Raw genomic sequence first — 21,378 nt, forward strand, 5'->3', positions numbered from 1 at the left:
TATACTAGGAAATAGGTAGGTATATGTTTTTAATCCGTAAAAATAATTTAAGAATAGCAAAAATTATTTCGTTACAATAAAATTATAAATAAGCTCCGAAAATATTACACCAACACAGACCAACTAGAACAAACAGCACAGCAAACAGCAAACAGCAGCAAAAGATACCAACTCCTTATTATTGATTGTGAAAAGAACACAAATATATATAAGCTAAACAATGTGGTAGCTTTACATTTTAAACAAACACGTTCTTTTCCTAACTATCTAAGCTTGATTATCCTTATACTTGAATGTCAAAGCACAAGCTATCAACCTTAAAATTTAAATTCAAATGCTTGGGTTGTAGTTTGTCTAATGAACAACCCAAGCAGTCACGAGATGAAAACTGAAATCTAAGAACAGCGCGGCATAAGGCTGTAGCTATTAGTCATCAAACTCGACAATCTCAACAACTGACGAATCCCCAATCTTCTGAAAGACAACCACTTTATCCTTGGGTCTCAGTAGTCCCATGGTTTTGCCGTGATGAAAAACGAGCTTCATCACTGACTCTGCATTGACAACCCCTATGTTGGCCTGGAGAAAATAACATACAAAGCATATACCAATGGAAAAAAAATTAGTTAATATGTCTAATTGTCTATAAATCAACTTAGGTCAGACAAAATACTAGGAAAAAAAAACCAAAAAACTGAGGTCTAACAAAATTGTTATACTGACAAGATTTTTAGAGATAACATAACAAATAGCTTATGAGAAACAACATATGAAACATATGAGCAACTATTTAAGTTTTTGAACAATTTAAAGACCAAAATTATCAGAATATTCAGAAAAATTCCTTGGATTCAAGTCCTATTTTTTCACTATTTTATATGCTTCTGCACAATAAGCCGCAAGCCGCAGAGTTTAATGCATAAAAACTAGAAGAAGATTATAGAATGTGATGAGATCAAACTTCAAACTTCGATCTTATCTAGCTAACTTCAGTTGCCACTCTATTTCCACATATTATCAGAGTCCAACATAGAGTATTGATGACATCCATTCACAAATATACTACTGTATATTTTTTACTTTTGAGAAATGATTTTATACAATTACTTGGAAAGAGATAAGTTGAAAATTCTTTATCAAAAAAAAAAAGATAAGTTGAAAATTTCTTACAGCTTCAGCGCTTGCTAGGAGAGGAAAAACTCCACGTACACCAAGCAACTGTCGTGCCTGAACAACGAAAATAAACATTTAGGAATCAGGAAGACAGGAAGCAAAATGATGAATAATTACCCTGATAAAACGGCCAAAAAAGATAAGGAGTAGAGTCTAGTGCATATGATCTATGAGAAGAAATGCTACCTGCATTGAACCAGTGACACTCCATTTTATAGTATTTGACTTCACAAGAGGAGTGACAATTGCAAAGATAGGAATAGATGGTCTATATTTAGAAATCAACCTATTCAAAGAAAAAAAAAAAAAAAAGAGATTAAATTGAGCTAAAAATGTATCGTCATCAGAAATTTATAACAAAATATAATGATAGTAATAAAAAAAAGCAGGCAACTACAAAACTTTCAATATCATAAAATGAAAATACACCTTGCTGCTGCCCCAGATGAGGTGAACACAGCAATCATAGCTGCATGGACTTTGATAGCAACCCGTACCTATATAATGGGTAGCCTCAATATGTTATTTTTACCATTAGATATTCAGAAAACTTAAGTGACCAATAGATTACTGATCAAGGAGAGAAGGTTGAAACTTCATTACTGACTAGTGAATACATTATATCCATAGTTATTGCATATGCATCTAATATAAAGCACAAGTGACTTGTAATAAATAGAGTGGCCAGAGATAGTACCGCTGAAGAAGCAACAGATTCAGCATGAGACAGAGGTTCTCCAGCGTAGTTGACAATACGCTTGAAATTTAATTCTTGGTTGTATACATATTCAGCCTACACGAAGCAGCATCCCAAGTCAATAGCCATCATCATGGATTAGTCAGTAATTTTTCAGCTTTTTATAACAGTGGACTGAAATAATAGTAAAGCCCTATTCTCTTCACCTTATTTCTGCTAATTATTTATCGCTTAGCTTAAATTATTACTGATTAAAAATTAATTATACTGATTTTCTATTAATTTTTTCTTCTTTAAAGTTACTGATTTTTACTGATTAAATCTTATTTTTTACTGAACTGAATTTTATTTAAATAAAGTGAAGAGTATAGGGCCTAAGTAAAAATGTTGTACTTAGTAGTCATTATTTGCTTGCTTTTCATAGAGGGGTAGCTCAATTCCTGCTTTTCGTGAACCCTTGAAAAAGAAACTATGAAACCTAACAGTTTTAGTTGATAGAAAACTCACTTCAGAACAAATTTTCCTAACAGTTTTTATAGCTTCAATTGGATACAAGCCACCAAAAGTCTCTCCTCCTAACAAAATGCCATCAGCACCTGTAGATAAAACCCAGAAAACAAAAAAATGAATCTTCTGAAGTAATTATGATCAGGAAATAGCTTTAAACAAGAAGAGTTTACAAACCATCTAACACAGCATTGGCAACATCTGTTGCTTCTGCTCGAGTTGGTCTCAGATTTCCGAACATACTATCCACTACTCTTGTGATAATAAGAGGCTTCCCAGCCATGTTACACCTATATGCAGCAGATTTTTGAAACAAAAAAACCTAGAGAAAAAAACCCGAGCATTAATTAGTATTTATCAAAGTAAACTGAGGAACAAATCCTTTCTATAACGTATGAAATCCACCCCATAAAATATGCAGTTGTACAAAAGTGACAGACACAACTAGGAAACTTAAGATGTACCATCAGGATATACTTAAATTCAACTTATTTGGCTTCCAAGAAAAGGAGAGGGAAACAAAGGAGAAAGTAATGCCTGAGGTGATTGATTTTCAAGCAAAGGAGAAAGAAAAACAAAGAATGGCAATTTATATACAACAGAATCGCAAGGCTCCCTCCATCCCTTTTTGCTTGTTTCATTTATTTTAATGGGGTCTCCCAATTTATTTGCCCCATTTTCATTTTAGAAAACTCTCTCTCTACTTTATCTCTTGAGTTGGGTCCCACACTTATCCACCCATATTTTTCTCTCTACTTTTTCACTTACATAAATCTTGTGCAAATCACTACTGGGCAAGTAGACAAGGACGGTGAGAGTATATTGAAAAAACAAAAGATTTGATATTTTTGAGCAGAATAGACCTGCTTTAATGCTAAAATGTTCAAGAATGAAGGATAAAGGGAAGAATGTAATCACCCAGCAGAGGGGTGGAAAGATTATAGGGGAAGTAGTGGCATTTTTGTAGCTCGTTAGGCCCTTGAGTATTGTGCAAGGCAGAAGGTTTTCATGAAAGGAGAAGAATTGATCAGTAGAGGATTATTTAGAGAAGTTGTAATTGACGGAGCTTGAGACAGTGCCAACCTCTCAAAAGTTGGAGATGGGATTGCACGTGTTTTGGTGATTCTCACCCTGATTATTGCAATATCTTGCCGATCTCCCCAAATTAATTAGCAATTCCTTTTAATATTATCTTTATCATTTTACATTCTTCTGTGTTAGAGTGAGTGAGGCTAAAAATCAAATTTATTCTTACCATTCTGATACATATATACGCATGATCAAGCTAATTATGCACTCATTTGTGCAGCTTACAATTCTTTTGAATCACATGTAAAAATGAAAGTTCTCTATACTAGCTTAGATCGTTTATTCATTTTACCCTTTTCTCTATCCCAGCTAAGCAAACAAATTAAAGTTCTCATGGAAGATTTGACCACTAGGTCATGTTCTGCTCACCCTAACATAAAAAGTCCAGATAAGTTCCAAACAAGGTTAACTCAAGTTCAATTCACAACAGCATGTTATAATAAGTTTTGATAAGTTCTAACTAGCTCAGATAAGCAAGTTTCAGGGAAAAGGTACACAAGTAAACCAGAACTTATTTATTTTTTTAATAGCACAGAGAAAAATAAGCTGACCTTCTCTGGAGGAAGGTCAACTCCTAAATTTCCCCGAGCAAGGATCACACCATCTGATTCTTTCAGGATCTCATCAAAATGCTTCAATCCCTGTAAAAAATTGCACATAAGAAAAATAAATAGGGCTAAACTACTGAAGGATTAGATTTATATATTTAATCACAGACAAGATCAAAACATTATCGATCCTTCTGAATGGTCATTGCATACAGTTCATAGAAGCTCACCTCTACTGTTTCAACTTTAGCATATATTTGGGTCTCTTGAAGATTATGAGCTGCAAGGAATGCTCTGACCTAACAGAGAGACAGGCAGAAGAATATAAGGATGACGAGGACCCATTATATTGTTAACAAGGTGCTTCTAGATTACATCAGCAAAAAAGAGGGGGGGGGGGGATTCTAAGAAAACACTTAGATCCTTCCTAAATGGGATCTTAAACATAAAAAGTGTATGAGCATATCTCGGCTTATATATTTACTGCATCTCCTATATATCACTATTTTTCAGTTTTTAAGACATGCCTTTTATTAGTGATCCCTAACAATTAAACGTTTTTTGCTCAAGTCAGCATCTCAAAATTCACCATCACTATGAAAGATGACAATATGAGACACAGGGAGAGTAATCAATAAAACACAGCAGTAGAGAACTGAAAAAGAAACTGACCTCTCGGACATCATCCGCATGGCGGGTATAGTGCAAGGAAATAATATCAACCTTATTGTGAGAGCCCCAAGTGGAAATAATCTGTTATAACAACAATATCCCAATGAATTAAAGCAATAGAAATAGCATATTTAAAAAAAAATGTCCACAAGAACTCATGAAGTGAAAGCAACACACAGAGTGACAAAGAGTGACATTCCAGCCAAATTAGTTTCTGACGAAAATAAAAACAGGCAACAAGCTTGATCCTTCAACTTTTCAGAAAGTGTATGCAAAATTGACTCAACTTAACATAAAATGCACATTAAATATTGATCCTTGAGGATATGTCGTGTAAATAAGTTTGAGGATGAGATAGGGGCAGAATACAACGATGTTACTAGGAGTAAATCCCTTCTTCAATAAAAATCATACTTCTGTACCTCAACAAAGACAACAATGGTGGAAATGAATCCACATACGAACCTACACATTAATATTGCTAGCTCCGCAACTGGGATAAAGGTGAGCTCAATGTAAGCATTCATGAAAAGAGATGATTACCTGTTTATCGATATCAGTCAGAGTAGATGAATCGGCCTGAACACCCGAAATGTGCAAGTTGAAGTTTAATCCTGTCAATGTTGCACTATTTTTGATTTGACAGATGATGTCTGCACCCTTTGTCTCTGATACCTAATAAAATAATAAAGATACCGAAGAAAATTATAAGGAATGCATTAGAGAAAGAATCAAAAGAATGCCTGGATGCAGTGTTCACCTCTAGCCATACGGATGAGGTTTCACTTCCCGTGAAGAGATATTGCCCAAGAAAAACAGTATCACCTTTCTTCACTTCCTGCAATCAGAGAAAACTGTTCAGAGATCGTTTAGAAACAGAAGCAGCAGCTATTGTGATAGCCTGATAGGTTTAATACATTCGTTCAGAACTTCAGATCCATTTAGTACACAAAAGGCATCCGGTCGGCAATATTCATACAGGCACTGTAATAGCCTCATCATTTTCTTAAATTAATCTTTGATGCTAAAAAAATAAAAAATAAAAAATAAAAATAATAATAATAATAATAATAATAATAATAATAATAATAATAATAATAATAATAAAGAAATTTTAAAAATTAAAATTAAATAAAAAAAAAAAAAAAAAAGCACCCTTTCAGGGGAAAATTTGTTCTTGAAATGATATTCCAAAAGAAACAGAAGATGAGAACAGCTATATTGATAACATAGGCAATTATGAAAGAGTGCAAATCTTACATAGGATACAGGAGCATCTGGTAGCTATTTAAATTGTTAATTACAGCAAAGGGAATTGCCTCATGGAAACTTATGCACAGCCGAGGAAATAAAAAATGCCATACCTTTGCAAATCCCACATAGTTGATTGGCAAAACTTCTGATGATGGCTCTTTAGTGGTATCCGGAGTGATCGTCACAAAATTATCAGCTTTCAGCTCAATAGGATTACCAGTTTTATTAGAAACTAGGATTTCAGGACCCACGGTATCTAGCATAACCTACAAGGCGTTTTTTTGAGTGTCATTCCTGTACGAAAATCACTTAGCCAAGTATATCTATCCAGTATCATGAACTACAATTGAAGATTAACTTACAGCACACAGCTTATTAGCTTTTCTAGTACCAGCCCTCAAATTGTCAATAGTCTCTTGGTGGTAATCAGAGTCAAAGCAAGAGAAGTCAAATCGTGCAACTGCAGGTATAGAAAAGAAGATGGTAAGCAGAACTACCTTTACAAATATGCTCAGCTAACATGTTTGAAGCATACAGATATACCACATCAAACTTTACCTGACATTCCTGCGTTTAGACAAGCCTCAATAGTCTCGACAGAACGTGACTTTGGTCCTAAAGTCACCATAATTTTTGTCAACGATGGAGAAAAATCCTGCACACAAATTTATTGGAGATCATTAGATAATACATTTCTATTCATTGCTTGAGATGAGAATAATTAAGAGAGCATCAAGCATACAAGAATTAAGAAAAATAACAGATTGATGGAGCATAAACTACTGCATAAAATCTTGTTAGAAGCATATTCACCAACGTTTTACCCTCCTGTTAAGCGATCAAGAATCTCACGGAATGATGGAAACTTAACAGTAGAAAAACATTAGAAACAAAAGTAATAATGACTGACATTGATCGGCATCATTAACCATTTTTAGGCCTCCCAAATCCCTCAGGCCCGCCCCTCGTTCCCTGTAAGGCTGTGAGAATAGGGTCTGGAGAATGGAGATCAGGAAAAGTTGAAACAGACATCTGGACAATTATACAGGTTAGCTTTTGACTTCGATCAGTTGAATAACTTTTCCATGGAGACCACCAGTTGATGATGTTTTGGCACATCGTATTAAAAATAGAGCAGGCACTATTCCTAACTTATGTCAGAATTAAAATTTGATAAACAAGTAAATCCAGACTATCATCCAAGAACTCTCCTACAAATTCGTAATTCTATTCTTTTAAAAAAAATGCAGTAGTTATCAATGGAGCAGGCACAATTGTTCCAACATCATAAATAATCCAATTAAGCACTTTCCATACAAAATACATCAATCATACAAGATTGACAGGAGAAGGACCTTAAAGTCAAAGTGAAGTGTAAATCAATATTTTCTTAACACCAAAAACAACTACAGTGTAAGATTTCTAACAAATTACAGGTCTAAATTAACTTCAGCAATATTAAGGGCCTGTTCTCATTGACTGAACTGGAACTGAGCTGAGATGAATATTTTATAAGAGAAGAAAATTAGGAGCTGAACTGAACTGAGCTGAGCTAAACTGAATTTCAACGTAAGAGAACAGGCCCTAAGTTTGGTTCATCAATTCACCAAAAATGATTTGAAGAGATTACAGCCTCAGCCATTAACCCAAATAATCACATATTCTAAAATTGTAAAAACAGTCACTTTCACTGACACATTATGATTCAATTGCCAAAATTACTCCACTCAAACTAAGGGACAAAAGAAATTAAAATTATTACTTATTGATAGAGTATAAAACATATTCCTGGGCCTCAACCATCAGCTTAAGCTTTTGGTTGAGTTGGTCCTCTAACACTTATATTTCAATGATTTTTTTTAACAATAACATTGTTATTACTCTGATTATTTGCTCACAATAGAATTATTTTATTCTTTATAGGTGCAAATGAAATGAAGCTAACACTTAAAACTGTTAAAAGCTTACAACTTTTCTCTTATCATCAACTTTTCTCTTTTCTCATCCTACAATATTTACACATTTTCCCTTACTTTTTCATAAATTCATCATCTTTTATTATATTCATCTACTTTTATCAAACTTTAATAAAAACAAGAATCTACCATAAGTGGGTAGATCAAGAAAATAGAGGGAATAATACAGATTGCAGATATTACACATCTCAACAAACATACCCAACTCAAGTGCAGCAAAATAACCACATAATTAATTAATTATACATTTACATACAATATTTATTCAAGAGTATTAAAAGATGAAATTCAAAGTAGTACCGATTTAGTGGGAGTAAGAACAGAGGAGAGACGAACAGGCTCTTCAAGCATCATTTGACCACCCTGCATTTTTTCTGGATTTTTTTTTTAAATTCTACAGTTTTAAAAAAAAAATCAAGAATTTTTCAAAATCTGGGTTTAAACCAAAACTAAAGTCAGAATTGTTTTCCTAAATCTGGGTTTAATCAAGATTTTTTTTTGTAAAATCTGGGTTTAATTAGTTGAAATTGGGTGCTGTACTAAAAAGATTTGACTCACTCACTAGCAGTGTGCTACTATAAATATGGAAAGTTGTCTGAAAATGAAGAAAATAATTTCCAAATATCTAAAAATAGTGAGATCCAAATTCCAATAAATTCCAATAAAAACACATTTTTAGTAGGTGGAAAAACAATAAAAATGTGAAATTACGAAAATAGACCTCCTAATTTGTAGTGACTCTAGTGAGTGGTTCTTCCTTTTAGCACATGAGCAAGCTCGTGTAAGGCAAGGGGCATAAACGCATAGCATACCCACTTAAACGACAAAACCAGCTACATGACCGACATGAACTTATCATTTATCATTTATCATTTTCTGATGATATAAGTTTGATTTTGCATCTTTGATTTTGATATTCGTTTCAGAAAATTTATAATAGGACCACAAACGTACATTGTATTGAAATATGATTGAATTTTAAGTAGTTGTGTGTTAAATCGGGGTATGTGTCGAATAGTTTGATAGCAGTCTAAAGATAAGTGGTATTTTGGTAATTTTCTTTTTCTTTTGGTACTCTTCTCTTGTATATTATTGAGCTTGTTCGGTATAGTCTTTTTCTTTTGCCGTTTTGTGTGTGTTTATACAGTTGATATTGTTTACCAAACTAACCTTAGTCTAGTAGTGAAAAAGAAAGCACTCATTAGTGACAATTTAGAAGAGTATCTTCCAACCTTGAGGGTTAGAAGTTCAATCCCCATTCGTTACAATTTAGGGGATAGAATTTCATGACCTTCTTCCCACTCTTCTAAATTGTATAGCTCGCTAACCTAAGCCGGGTTTATCCCATGAGGGGTTTCGACTCGGACCACTCAATAGGGCCCCCTTCATCTTAACTTTTTTTTTTTTTTTTTAAAAATGATGGTGTTTAAATTTAATCCATAGAAAATTAACTAGATGTTGAAATGGCTTGATTCTTAAAAAAATAAATAAATAAAATAATTAATTAATTAATTAATTAATATGCTTCATAATCCTTTTATAAGTAGATATCATTCCACTATTTAAACAAAACAAAGGATAATATTAATATGCTTAATAATCCTTTTTTAAGACTTTGAGTGAAATGAAAGGCCAATCTTGTCATTGAATTAATAACAACTCAACAAGCAACTCAATGGGACACTTGTAGCCAAACAACACAATATGTACCCTCCATTGTCTTTCTCTCTATCATTGTCTTTCTCTCTATTATGTCATTCATTAGTTAACAACTACTTCGGTGAATTTAACTAACACTATATAATGAGATTAATGACATCAAAGAACAACTTGATATTGTAATTTTTTGTTCATATTTTATCCTAGTCAACATTGTAGTACAACATTCATCATAATTATATCTCACGTAATCATTATTATTTTATTAAGGTACTTTTTGTAATGACAAAGTTATGATATCTAATTATGGTTTTAGTGATAGAGTTTTTAAAAGGCATTTTAATAAGTTTAATGTTTTATCTTTCAAAGATGAAAATTATGCGTTTGTTTTAATTAATGCACCAAATTTCTTTGGAAACTCAAAGTTAGAGATGATAAATGGATAAAATTTCACAATTTCTACACCACACTTATTTCATATCCATATAGTATGACTTTAGTGGTTAAATAGAGTAATATGAATGTCATAAAGTATAGTAAATATTTGTTTTCACATATACATACCTCCTTCATATCCTGCGAGTAAATGAATTACATGCGTATAAAATGAACATTATAATATTATATAGGCAACAAATATTCTCTTTTTTTTTTTTTTTTTTTTTGAAGAAATAGTGAATATTTTGTGTGAATTTATGTTTATAGTTACTCAATTAGATATAAATTTGTTTAAACTAACATTACATGCCATGATAGATTGATAGTACTTGACATATCTTAATGAATTTTGGCCCTAGATATTCATTACATATGGTAAACGTAAACTACCACCTCCGGTCCAATTTACTCGCAACAAAGGAATATTTTATGTCTCACAAATAATACCCCTTTGTTGCGAGTAAATTGGACCGGAGATAGTATATAGAAAGGAGATTTTATTTTATGTATTTTTCATTTCTTTTTTTACGGTCCATCCATGAATTAGGAAGATCATTAGATCTGTATGCATTTTTTCTATTTTTTTTATTTTTTTTTATTTTTTATTATATATATATACATTTAAGTTTCAAATATTGCATGTGCATCATAATTTAATGTATATCTTCCACAAAAGGTTATGTGACGCGAAAACATCCCATAAGAACGTGTTCCAAATATGAGAATTTGCCCAAGTAGTATTGATATTTGGATTACATTTCATTGTACACATACATTATACAAAAAAATTATTTCCCCCCCTTGCATTTTAGTCCCCTATTTCACCCCTTATATTGAATATGGACTAGTGGAGATCTCCAAGTCTCCAACCTCAATCATCTTAGATTGTTACAACTTACTTGCAAATGAACTATTTACAACAAAAAAATACAAGCCAACAGCAGCAGATAGACATATGCAGGGCCTCTTCCTTCTATTAGCCAAAAGAGGTTTTCAATTAGTCGTCAGCAAGTTAGACAGTAAATCATCTGCTTCCTCACCTGCAGAAACATAGTTTAAAAGTTCATTTTAAGATGCCCGTCATAAATCCTTGTGTAAGATGTAATTCGACACAATCACTAGTTTCTAAGATTAGAAAAAACAGGCAACTGGATGTGTTTCTTCAGGTTCTCAAGTCATAAACTCATTAATGGTATTTTACAAATTTGATTAGCAATATGAAAGACAAACAGAAAGAAATATGAAGTAATAGCACATACTAGAAGAGGAACAGAAAATTCTTCTCAATCACTATACTTAAACAGCATCCAACTGTCCAAGGGCAAGGCAAAAGAAACATACATCTGCATTAAGATGAATAGGTTACCTTTGCTTTGATCTTGTGCTCCTAGTCCTAACTGATGCGTTGCTTAAAACCTTCTGATCTTTTGACTTTGATTTACGAGCTCTAGAATTCGACACATCTGAACATAACAAAACTGTTAAACTTGTATGAAATACACAGTGTAGCCGGCAGTTTAGAGAAAAACTGTTGCTGCCAGAAATGATTTAATATTCAATCCTATAACCCTATAGAGATATACCTCTTTGATTAACTATTGGAGACAGTACTTCACCACTATCCTCTGCCTCTGTTGCTTCACTGGTAATAGCGGAACAATCTTCATCTAGTCCATTAGCATCTGGTGTTACAACATCATTCAAAAGTGGTCCTGCAGAAGCCTTTGTTTTTGTTGCTTCACTGGCAGCAGAGGAACAAACTTCTTCTAGTCCATCAGTGTTTGTTGTAACATCATTAGAACAGGGCCCTGTAGAAGGGTTAATGACCTCATCATCTGTTCCATATACAAGAAAAAAGAAATGTTAGAGAACAACACCAAGTAGGGACATGTATAAAGCAGTAAAAGCATGCAAGATAGTAAAACAAACAAAGATCTAGGTGGATAAATTCAGGTAAATTACTTGTGATAATTACCTTTATTTGACTTTCCAGGGAGAGGGGGGAAGTTGTGTATGTACAGATCACAAACATCAACAGACCATAAGTTTTGCAGTTTCTAACTTACTTAAGCATTCTATAATCAAGGACATTCCTCAACTTCCTTCCTTGAAAAGACTATTATTTGTCCCCAGTAAGATGGCATTTGAGCAAATAGTCATGTTATTGCTAGGCAGTTTAATATAGGGTTCAGGGGCTGCCAGATCCGTAGATGGAATCATGGACTGAGGCAGTCATGGTGTAAAGAGGGATGGAAGGGAGATTATACCCTCATTTTAAAGGCAATTTATCTTGGGGGGTATGAGGAACTATGACTGTCAATGAATGTAGTAATTCCTCCATCCATCCCTCCACCTTACAAAATCACTACCTAATCCATCTACCACCACCTCCACCTCCCACCCATCTCCATTTTCTTTATATAGTCTCCAAAAATTCCCTTAACTCGTTACGCCTGACTCAAACAAGCCCTTAGAATTAAACAAGGGTAAGGTTGCATCCATTTTTGGCCTCAACACCCACCCTTGTTGACATCCAAGATAGTTGAGTTGACACCATACATAACAATTAATACAGAGAGATAACTGGCCATCAATTTATACAGTGTCCTTTTACACAGTCTTTAGTTGTGATGTTTATAAAACATAAAGGAAAGGGGATGGGAGGGAAAAGGAGGAGGGGGAAAGGAAGTTTTCCAAAACTTTTGAACATTACTACATTAGAAAGATATTGTTTTACTAGGAGATAAGAAATGGAACCTACCCATCCCCATTCCTTCTAACCCTTTTTAATAAAGAGGTTACAGTTATAAAACAACAAACCCAAGTCCAATATCCCTGTGATCTTTGCTCCTCAGAAAAGAATTAAGCAAGCATTCCAATATAAATTATGGGAACAAAAGAAAGATACACCTAAGATGGTAACAGATTTGCTGTGCCATATGGTTCTGAACAACATAAGTAAGGCATGAAACCATTGCTTATAAGTTATAACCACATAAGCACAATGTTTCATCACAGTCATCTCTTATGTTGTTGGCAACGGCAATTTTATTGTATAGGAAAGCTTGTGTTCATATCAGCGTAAACATAGCCAAATACGTCTCATATTGAACATAATGAGCAGCATTACAGCAGATTTCAACAGGCACAAACAGAAAAGCATGGAGTATATATGGAAACATCTACCTTCAGTTACAGAAACATCTTCATTTTCTTGTTTGGCCTTACTAGCAACTGCAAGGCTTTCAAAGTTGTCAATTCTGTCTTTGTGGGCTTTTGCATTTCGTGCTGTGACCTCCTGCTCCTTCTTCTCTAAATGAAACTTGTTGAGCTTTTCTTCAAACTCGTCAATAGATGATTTCAATTCTGGTTTTGCAAATTTCTTCCCCTGGTTTATACGATAAAATGTAACCATGACATTAGTTAAACATAGAAACACAGAAAATGAAGGTTAAACAATGATGTTACCTTGTTAATTATGCTTCTGAAATGGCCCAGAACAGAATCTTCAGATAATGCATGTTCATATGTCTTAAAGGACTCTATAAGCTTTTTCATTCCCTTATCAGTAAAGTTCAACTGAGAAAGGCAGTATGCAAGGCATTCCAAGTGACTACCATCTGCCAAAAAAAATAAAAATGTTTACCCAAACGATGCAAAATAATTGAAAGAAAACAAACACTAATGGGATTATTTGGAAAATGCTTAATTGAAAAGCACTTATTCAAATTTAGTAAAATAATCAAGGAAGTTTTCCAATTTAGTAAGAAGCACAGAACTACAACATTAAGCTTCACCAAAAACATTTATAGCAGAACTTTTCAACTTTCTCTCAAAGCTCTAATTATTAACAACTGACGAAATGACAGTGCAACACTGCAATCTGCAAATTTGCTATAAGACTATATGTAAAATAAAGATACCAGAATGAGCCAACAGTATTCACACCATACCTGTAACCCCATTAAAGCGGTTGCAAAGCTTCTCAATTAAGCCTTCCATTTGTTTATCCTAGAGAATTCGAGGAAGAATATAAAAATACGATTCAGAGAAATAATCAATATGTAAGATTCAATAAGAGTTATCTTTTACCTTTTTAATGGAAGCAATCAAGAATTGCATAATGTTGCAGAATGATTCTGTCTTTAGATTCTGTTGGGAAAGCTTGCCAAGTATATCAGGTAGTAGATTATATATTGGATTTGATCCTGAGGATAGAAAAAAGAAAAACAAAAACAAAAAAAATCCTTTCAGGCTATGATCAGATCATGATATTATATAGAATATTACCTACATTTGAGCTATTTCATTAGTTTTTCCTAGTGCACATGTAATCACTTGTATGTACCTTTCTTTGCTAACTCAGTAAAGAAGAGTTTGGCCAGGTTTGCAATTCTTTCATCTTCATCCTCCAATCTCACAGCCATTTCGTATATGTAGCCCTTGACCTAATTACACACTGGCCATTATCAGAATCAATTTGATATATGAAAGTAAGTCAAGTAGTTGCTCGTCCATACCTTCATCATCTCGTTCAAGATAAGATGTGAAAGCACCAAAACAGCATTTTTCCTGACAGAAACTGACTGATCACGCAACCTGGCATACATGTGCTCAGTCCAAGGTTCAAGTAAATTAGGAAAACGGACAGCCAAATCTCCAAGAGCTATGGTGCAATTTGATCGGACAGTTTCTGATGATGTACTATCCACAACTGTGAACAGTAACCTGAGATTTGTTTCACTGGATTTCATTGAAAGTAAAATTCACTTAGAACTGTCAACTCAGTCATAAATTACACCAAGAGAAATGAAAAGGGAATATTCTCACCAAAAAGCTGCATCGACGATCATAAAACGACACAGAGCAAGCATAGCAGCTGCTTGCAACTCCGGATTCTAGAAAGAACAGAAAACCAAAACATATATGATTATGAAGATCATGAAAGGCTTAAGTTTTCCTACTTCAAATCATCAGTATTTTAATTCCATGAAGAGCCAAAGAACAAAAAATGAAGAGCAACATCTTCTAGATCTAAACAAAACAATTTTGTTCAGAATTCTTTGCTATTTGGGGTGTTATTTTATTTTTACTTGAAGATTTTTAGCTCTGAGAACAGACCACAAAAATAAAGAGCTTGCCTTCTGCATCAAACTTAAGTTTCTGCAGAGCTTTGAAAGAAAAAGTGCACAGTATCCTAGCAAGTTCTTTTCATTTGAACCACCAGCTACAATTTCTCTCTCTGCCTTGTCAGCTAATGAGTCAAGTATTGCATCATCAGAGGCTGCAACACCTAATTCAGCATTTATACCACTCTCCTGTAAATTACCAGCAGAACATTAAATAATTTGCAAACTAATTCATTTCAAAGAACATTCAAGATGTCATCAGCTTGACATAAAGAAATGAGTTTCAAGTGTTATTTATTTATATGCAAAACTAGCCAAGTCACCTTGGAAGCATCAGGTGTTAAACCGCTACCGTCAACATTCTCCCTCTCCTTCTTTGCCTTCTGTTTCTGAATCTTTCTAACACAAGATTCTATAAACATTAACTGATGCATGGCAACGTGGCTTATAACAAACAAAAATCTACTGAGTTTTCCAGCTTGAACAGTGATGGGGGCATTAACAGTTCCATTTTCATTCTCCGTACCATGCTGCAAAGGACCAGAATCACCAAAATTGAACACAAAAGTCTGAGATTTTTTTACCATCCTGGCAGCAATAATATCTGGAGCTGGATGAAGTGTATATATTGCACCTATTGCTTTATCAGCAGCGCTGTACCAGATGTTTTCTGGAAGCCAAGAACCAGTTACTAGACTCTCTAATGTACCAAAGATTCGACCCCCGTTATTTGCCAGAAGCTTTTTCCTATCTTCTTCAGATAACCTTTGAAGAGTATGACAAGCAGTTCTTGCAAGCAAGGGATCCACCTTTGCCCATCGGCCAAATCCAATATCAACAATGTCCTGTAAGTGAGAACCTAGAATTTCGCTTGATGATTTTGCAGCCATACAGAGAACAGTTAAGGCACCACGACACTGCTCCGCGGTAGTTCTTGGTAAATTAAAGCAAAAGAAGTCCCACAAAGCAGAAATCTGGAGGGGGGGAAAAAAAACAGTTTTTAAAGTATAATTCCATTGAGGAAACAGAAAAACGAGGATCAGAAAAAACTAGGAGAATAATACTAAATTAAAACATTATTGGCAAACATTTATAGCGTGCTAGAATGAATTCTGAACCACGCAGAGATAGAGGGTGAGAGAGGTGAAGTAGCTTGTTGCAGAACCAAGGATGTACCTTACCATCACGTTGTCATATTTACATGCCGTATATTAAAGGAAGCATCAAGCTTTTAAGTCATCATATTATGTGCTCAAAATAGACCTCTATAGATTTTCTCTACAACAATAATTGTACTCACATAGCCATCAAGTAAATTACAAAAATAAAAGTTTGAAGACAAAAATTTATTTACCGTTCCAGAAGATATATCCCCTTTATACACTAAAGCACCCATTATGGACTCCAAAGCCGCAAGATCTCCAATATTTGAATCTATCGCAAGATTTAGAAGATTCTTAGCAGTTTCCAGAGAGTTCTTTGTAATATAAATGGTGATGAAAGCATTCTCTACAGCCTCACATATGGCTTTGTCCTGAGAAAAAACCTATTGGAAAAAAAGCAAGAACAAAGACGCTTAGTATATTATGAGACAGATAACCTTGCGAGTGTAAATCATAGTCATACATAGAATGTGCAGCAGTTGAGGTGTGAAAAGACAAATAAGTACCAGAGGCAACATCTTGCGAAGGCAGGCTTCTGATCCATCAATCTGAAACTGTCTACACCTCATGAGCAAGAGTATAGTGTTCTCCACATCTGTTGCAGAGGATGAAGCCATTAGTTGAACAAGGGTTGGCATCGTAGCAGATAGACACTTCGAAAAACTCAGGCCAGCCTCAAGAGAAGCAACCAGAGCCCTGGTCTGCTCCACATTTCCAACATCAGGAACAGAATTGTCTTTCAGAACAGTCTGTTCTTCAACTTGGGACAAATAGCTATCTGTTACACTACTCGGCAGCTCATCAGATCTAGGTTCAGCGTTAACATTATCAATATCACCATCCCCATTACAGTCATCTTTATCAGATGGCACTCCGTCAGTATCAGCTTTTTCATTCTCCTCTGGCTGAAGAGCACTTAACTTACTCTTGTATTTGTTCAGTGTTGCTTCAAACGATGATATACGAAGTTGAGGCCCAAATGGATTATGCTGCAGCATTATAATGAGTAAATTCAAAGCAGATTTTCTGACAATAGCACTTTTGTCTTCCAATCTCCCAGCAGCCACTGTGGCCACCTCATTCCATAGACCAATTGAAACAGAATGTTCTTCACACAATTCAGACCAAACTTGAAGCACCCTGCTTCTAGTATAGGCTGAAACATCACGACATCGCTCTAGCAAAATTTCTAGCATAGCCTGCTTAGTTCGTAACCGGACTGACTTTGAGCTCACCTCACCTTCGTCGTCTTTAAAAGCTTTAGAAACCAACTTTCCAAGCACCCCTACAAGTGCATTCCTGATCTTATAAGATTCTCCACCAAAATGTGGGACTAAAATGCCAATATTTGTTGACACCAACTTTGGCAATCTCTCAGAGAGCTCAACAAGATAGCGCCCAATATTTTCTGCACCAGCCGTATCCTTGGCAAAACTCTTTGGGTTTGCCCTACCAATTTCTCTAATAATAGAGGTAGCCAAGCTTCCATCAGCATACTTCTTTTCAGCCCCGGCCACAGCATCAGCCATTGCAGTGACAACAAAATCATACTTGTGTAGCAAATGAATAATAGAGGCAGATATTTGTGCCAAGTAGTGGTACTTGGTAGCACAACTCCCAATAATGCGACACAAAGCATCTTTAGCATCAGAATCCTTCAGCAGTAGAGGATTCTCAAACAAGAGAAATGCATTCCTAAAAAATCGAACAATGTCATCGTTTAATTAGATATGATAAAACCAAGTTCAACAAAAGTTTCAATAGCAACTTACTTTGCAATGAACGAAAGGTAATTCTCATCAGGATCTGAGGATCCAAAGAGCATCGATAGGTTAATCTCAAGTGAATTGGCAATCAAAGTTAGTATCCGCCCTCGTTGTCCTTCCCACTTCCATGCATTAATTGGCAATTTCTTCCGGCTGCTAGCTGCTGTCTAAAACCACACAAAAAATATATTGCTTTAACAGGTGAGAAGCATATATTTCTGACTTAAACATAAGAAATCGAACAAACACAGACGCAAAAGGAGAGCTAGTTCTCCTGGCTCCTTCACATTGTGGATCACTCTACATCCAATGGAGACTATTCTCAGGCTCCCGTCATTTCAAAGTGAAGTCCCGTCTTTAAAATGTGAAATAATAGAAACTTCACAATGGAATACTACATCCGTTTCATATTATTTGCAACGATTTGACATAAAGTAGAGAGGAAAGGGGGATTATAATTCAATACTTGATTTCGAAGTTTATAGTACCAAAAAAGGGTCAATCTACGGAAAACAGTGAATAAACAATTAAATTTAGCATCCGTAAACTAACCAAAATCCATACATTAGGCTAAATTACACAAATAAAGACAGCTAAATTCTGAATAAGAAGACTTACTTTGGAGGTATTATTACTAGAAGCATTACTCGATTCCTCGGCATGAATAATTTGCACAAGGAAGAACGTATAGATTTTGAAAGCATTTCGATGCGAAGCGATTCGATCGTGCACCACAGAACCATCCTCACCACCACCACCACCATCTTCATCTTCATCATTATCATTCTGAGGAGAATGCGACACTCTAGATAGCAAATCGATATTCGGAAGAAGAACAGTGAAATTCGACCTTAAACTTTCGACGATAGTTAGCTTACTCGGCGGAGTAAGAGCAGAAAAACCCTTCACCAAAGAATAAACTCGATCAAAAACATCTTGATCTTCAATACAGAACAACTCCTTATCTGATAGATCAAACGAAACGCCTGAAACAGCAAAATTGAGGGAATTTCATGAGTGAAATGTGAAATTAGGGTTTTGAAATTGGGGGTTTTAGAGAGAGAGAAAATTACCTTTGACGAATTCTTCGAGATCGGAAGAACGGAGTGAGGCGATGTTGGTAGGGTTTTGAACGGAGAGATGATTTTGTTCGTTTTCTTCTTCGAGGGAGTGGAGATTTGGGGGGAAGATGAAGATGGGAGCCATTGTTGAGTTGAGGAGGAGAGAGAAAATGGAGAAAAGGCTCCTGAAACTTGTTTTTTTTTGTGCCGTTATGTGTTTCAGTAGTGATGGGTTTGAATTTGAATTTATTTGGGGATTCAAATGGGCGGGAATTTAACGTTTATTGGATCTTTAACTCTTTGAGTACTTTATCATTCAAAGAATCAAAGTTGAAAGAAGAAATAAACATTTGACTCTTAATATTAGGCTTATTTAGTTCACCTTATTTTTACTTTTTTCAAAAAAAAAAAAATTCAGATTAGATCTGATCAGAAAAAATAAGTTCAGATCAAATCATCGTTTAATGTGCAATTTTTTATCGCTAAATATCTTTAATTTCGTAATGAAAAAAATTATGAAGTTCGCATATTAATAAAATCACATTATTACGAATCTAACAAGACCACTTGATATATTTTTTCCATATAGATTATCGTATATTTAAGGTCAAAGTTTGGTCAAATCCGACATTCAAATCAAACCACACCACATCAGTCCAGATCAAATAAGTTCAGATAAGCAAAATTAAGGCGAACCAAACAAGACCTTAGTTTAACTTGCACCACAATATCAGGTAAGTTCTAGTTCATTACTCGTGATATACGAGTAACAGTTAACAAAGCATAAGATAATGAATTTAATGTCGAAACCTTAGGAATATGATATTAAGGGCATGTTTTGATTTACTGAATTGGGCTAAATTGAAATGAATTGTTTATGACAGAAGGAAATTAGGAACTGAAATGAATTGAAATTAAGCTGAAGAGAACATATCTCAGTCTTAAATGGGCTGTTTATAAAGTTGTTTACAACGTTGCTCAAAGCCTCAAACTAGTTTTGGTTTTCATGTTGAAGAAAGGTTAGTGAATATTCTCTTAATTTTTAAAGTAAATACACCAAGAAAATTTAAAAAGTTTATTTCTTAAAAATCTAATCTTTTTTTTTTATATATATATATATATCATTGATAGCTAAATAACTATGAGTGAGGATACTACCTAACTGACTATCACATCTACTATTAAAAAAAAATATATATGTAGCCTTAAAATACATTGACAAGCCTACTTGAGCTCGTGGCATATCGAGCTAACTTCATACCGAAATAACTAAACCCATATTTAATTCTAATCTCTATTACTACCTCTGTTTTCAAAAGAAGGTCAAGTTTGGTGGTTTTATATAGTTAATAAAAATAAAATAAAAGTAGAAGCATTGAATAGATGCTATGTCTATCAAGTAAACATTAAATTAATTTTGAAAAAAGAATATTTGTATTTGTGTTAAAAGTAGGTAAATATTTTAGAAATAGGAATAATTGCATTGAGTGTATAGGTATGTAAAATAAATGTAATTATTTTTATTTAGATTTAAAATTAAAATGTAATCATTAAAAGAGATTAGAGGCTTGGCGGAAAAAAAAAAAAAAAAAAAAAAAAAAAAAAAAAAAAAAAGGTAAGAATACAATTAAAATGATGAACGTGTGATGGAAACCTAAGAAGTGGGTAGCCCCGCCAAGTGATGTGGTAAAAGTCATTTGTAATGCTTTGATTAATGAATCTGGTTGGGTGGGTCAAGGGGTAATAGCAAGAGATGCTTCAAGGTTCGTCCTGTTTGCAGCCGCGAGAAAGATCATAGCTTATTGGGACCCTATTGTTGCTGAAGGGAATTGAAGACACTAACTATGGTAGTGAGGCCAGCTTGCAGGTTTGAGCACAAGAAAGTTATTATTGAATCAGACAATGCTTCGCTCATCTCACGACTCACAAAGGCGGCGATTTATTTATCAGAACTTGATGGCATCCTCAAATATATATTTTTTTTTCGCTTTCTTGTTATTTTGAGTTAGTGCATTGGTCTCATGTTAAAAGGGATGAAAACTTTGTACCTCATCACTTTACAAGATTAATTCATTTCAATGTCAAACAAGTTTGGGTGAATCATGGTCCTTGTGAGATTTCACCCTATGTTTTCCACGGACTCCATGTTCTTGAGTTAATTGATTAATTTAAATTAAATGTTTTAAGCTTCTTCAATTTTATTTATTTATTTTTTTTAAGGAACGAACTAGTTAGTGACCCGGGCG

The 21,378-nt window shown here is 34.3% G+C and overlaps 2 protein-coding genes across 3 annotated transcripts; both read right to left on the reverse strand.

Annotated features, from left to right (window-relative positions):
• Nucleotides 1–46: 46 nt before the first annotated feature.
• Nucleotides 47–8,698, reverse strand: LOC145632316 (pyruvate kinase 1, cytosolic-like). Of its 2 annotated transcripts, XM_081684662.1 has the most exons (17): nucleotides 8,628–8,698; nucleotides 8,217–8,290; nucleotides 6,499–6,595; nucleotides 6,303–6,400; nucleotides 6,051–6,206; nucleotides 5,447–5,524; nucleotides 5,230–5,361; nucleotides 4,687–4,767; nucleotides 4,245–4,313; nucleotides 4,018–4,107; nucleotides 2,555–2,699; nucleotides 2,378–2,466; nucleotides 1,871–1,966; nucleotides 1,603–1,670; nucleotides 1,360–1,459; nucleotides 1,171–1,227; nucleotides 47–579 (listed from the first exon to the last, which is right to left on the reverse strand). In XM_081684662.1, exons 2-17 carry the CDS (start codon nucleotides 8,283–8,285, stop codon nucleotides 427–429), a joined length of 1,578 nt encoding a protein of 525 aa, XP_081540788.1. In that variant the 5' UTR covers nucleotides 8,286–8,290; nucleotides 8,628–8,698; the 3' UTR covers nucleotides 47–426. The 2 variants fall into 2 exon arrangements, with proteins under 2 accessions (XP_081540788.1, XP_081540787.1); XM_081684661.1 differs by lacking the exon at nucleotides 8,628–8,698 and having other exon boundaries at nucleotides 8,217–8,605.
• Nucleotides 8,699–10,840: 2,142 nt separating this feature from the next.
• Nucleotides 10,841–19,307, reverse strand: LOC145631087 (condensin-1 complex subunit CAP-D2-like). Its single transcript, XM_081683186.1, has 18 exons — nucleotides 19,145–19,307; nucleotides 18,690–19,057; nucleotides 18,078–18,238; nucleotides 16,812–18,000; nucleotides 16,497–16,688; nucleotides 15,466–16,116; nucleotides 15,155–15,331; nucleotides 14,844–14,911; nucleotides 14,534–14,756; nucleotides 14,362–14,461; nucleotides 14,106–14,221; nucleotides 13,967–14,024; nucleotides 13,482–13,633; nucleotides 13,200–13,401; nucleotides 11,789–11,848; nucleotides 11,597–11,683; nucleotides 11,380–11,476; nucleotides 10,841–11,053 (listed from the first exon to the last, which is right to left on the reverse strand). The coding sequence occupies exons 1-18, from the start codon at nucleotides 19,275–19,277 to the stop codon at nucleotides 11,050–11,052; spliced, it is 4,038 nt and encodes a 1,345-aa protein (XP_081539312.1). The 5' UTR covers nucleotides 19,278–19,307; the 3' UTR covers nucleotides 10,841–11,049.
• Between the last annotated feature and the right edge of the window lie 2,071 nt (nucleotides 19,308–21,378).

Source organism: Chenopodium album, chromosome 5 (assembly GCF_948465745.1).
Source record: "Chenopodium album chromosome 5, dcCheAlbu1.1, whole genome shotgun sequence".
Lineage (NCBI taxonomy): Eukaryota > Viridiplantae > Streptophyta > Magnoliopsida > Caryophyllales > Amaranthaceae > Chenopodium > Chenopodium album.

Coding starts and splice junctions, on each gene's coding strand:
- LOC145632316 (XM_081684662.1), bottom strand. CDS start 8,285: ATGCAGGGTGGTCAAATGATGCTTGAAGAGCCTGTTCGTCTCTCCTCT. Junction 2,700..4,017: donor TTGACCTTCCTCCAGAGAAG/GTCAGCTTATTT, acceptor TTTTTTCTCTAG/GTTTTTTTGTTTCAAAAATC. Junction 1,228..1,359: donor GTGTCACTGGTTCAATGCAG/GTAGCATTTCTT, acceptor TTCGTTGTTCAG/GCACGACAGTTGCTTGGTGT.
- LOC145631087 (XM_081683186.1), bottom strand. CDS start 19,277: ATGGCTCCCATCTTCATCTTCCCCCCAAATCTCCACTCCCTCGAAGAA. Junction 15,332..15,465: donor TAACACCTGATGCTTCCAAG/GTGACTTGGCTA, acceptor GGTAATTTACAG/GAGAGTGGTATAAATGCTGA. Junction 14,222..14,361: donor TACTGAGTTAGCAAAGAAAG/GTACATACAAGT, acceptor TTCTATCCTCAG/GATCAAATCCAATATATAAT.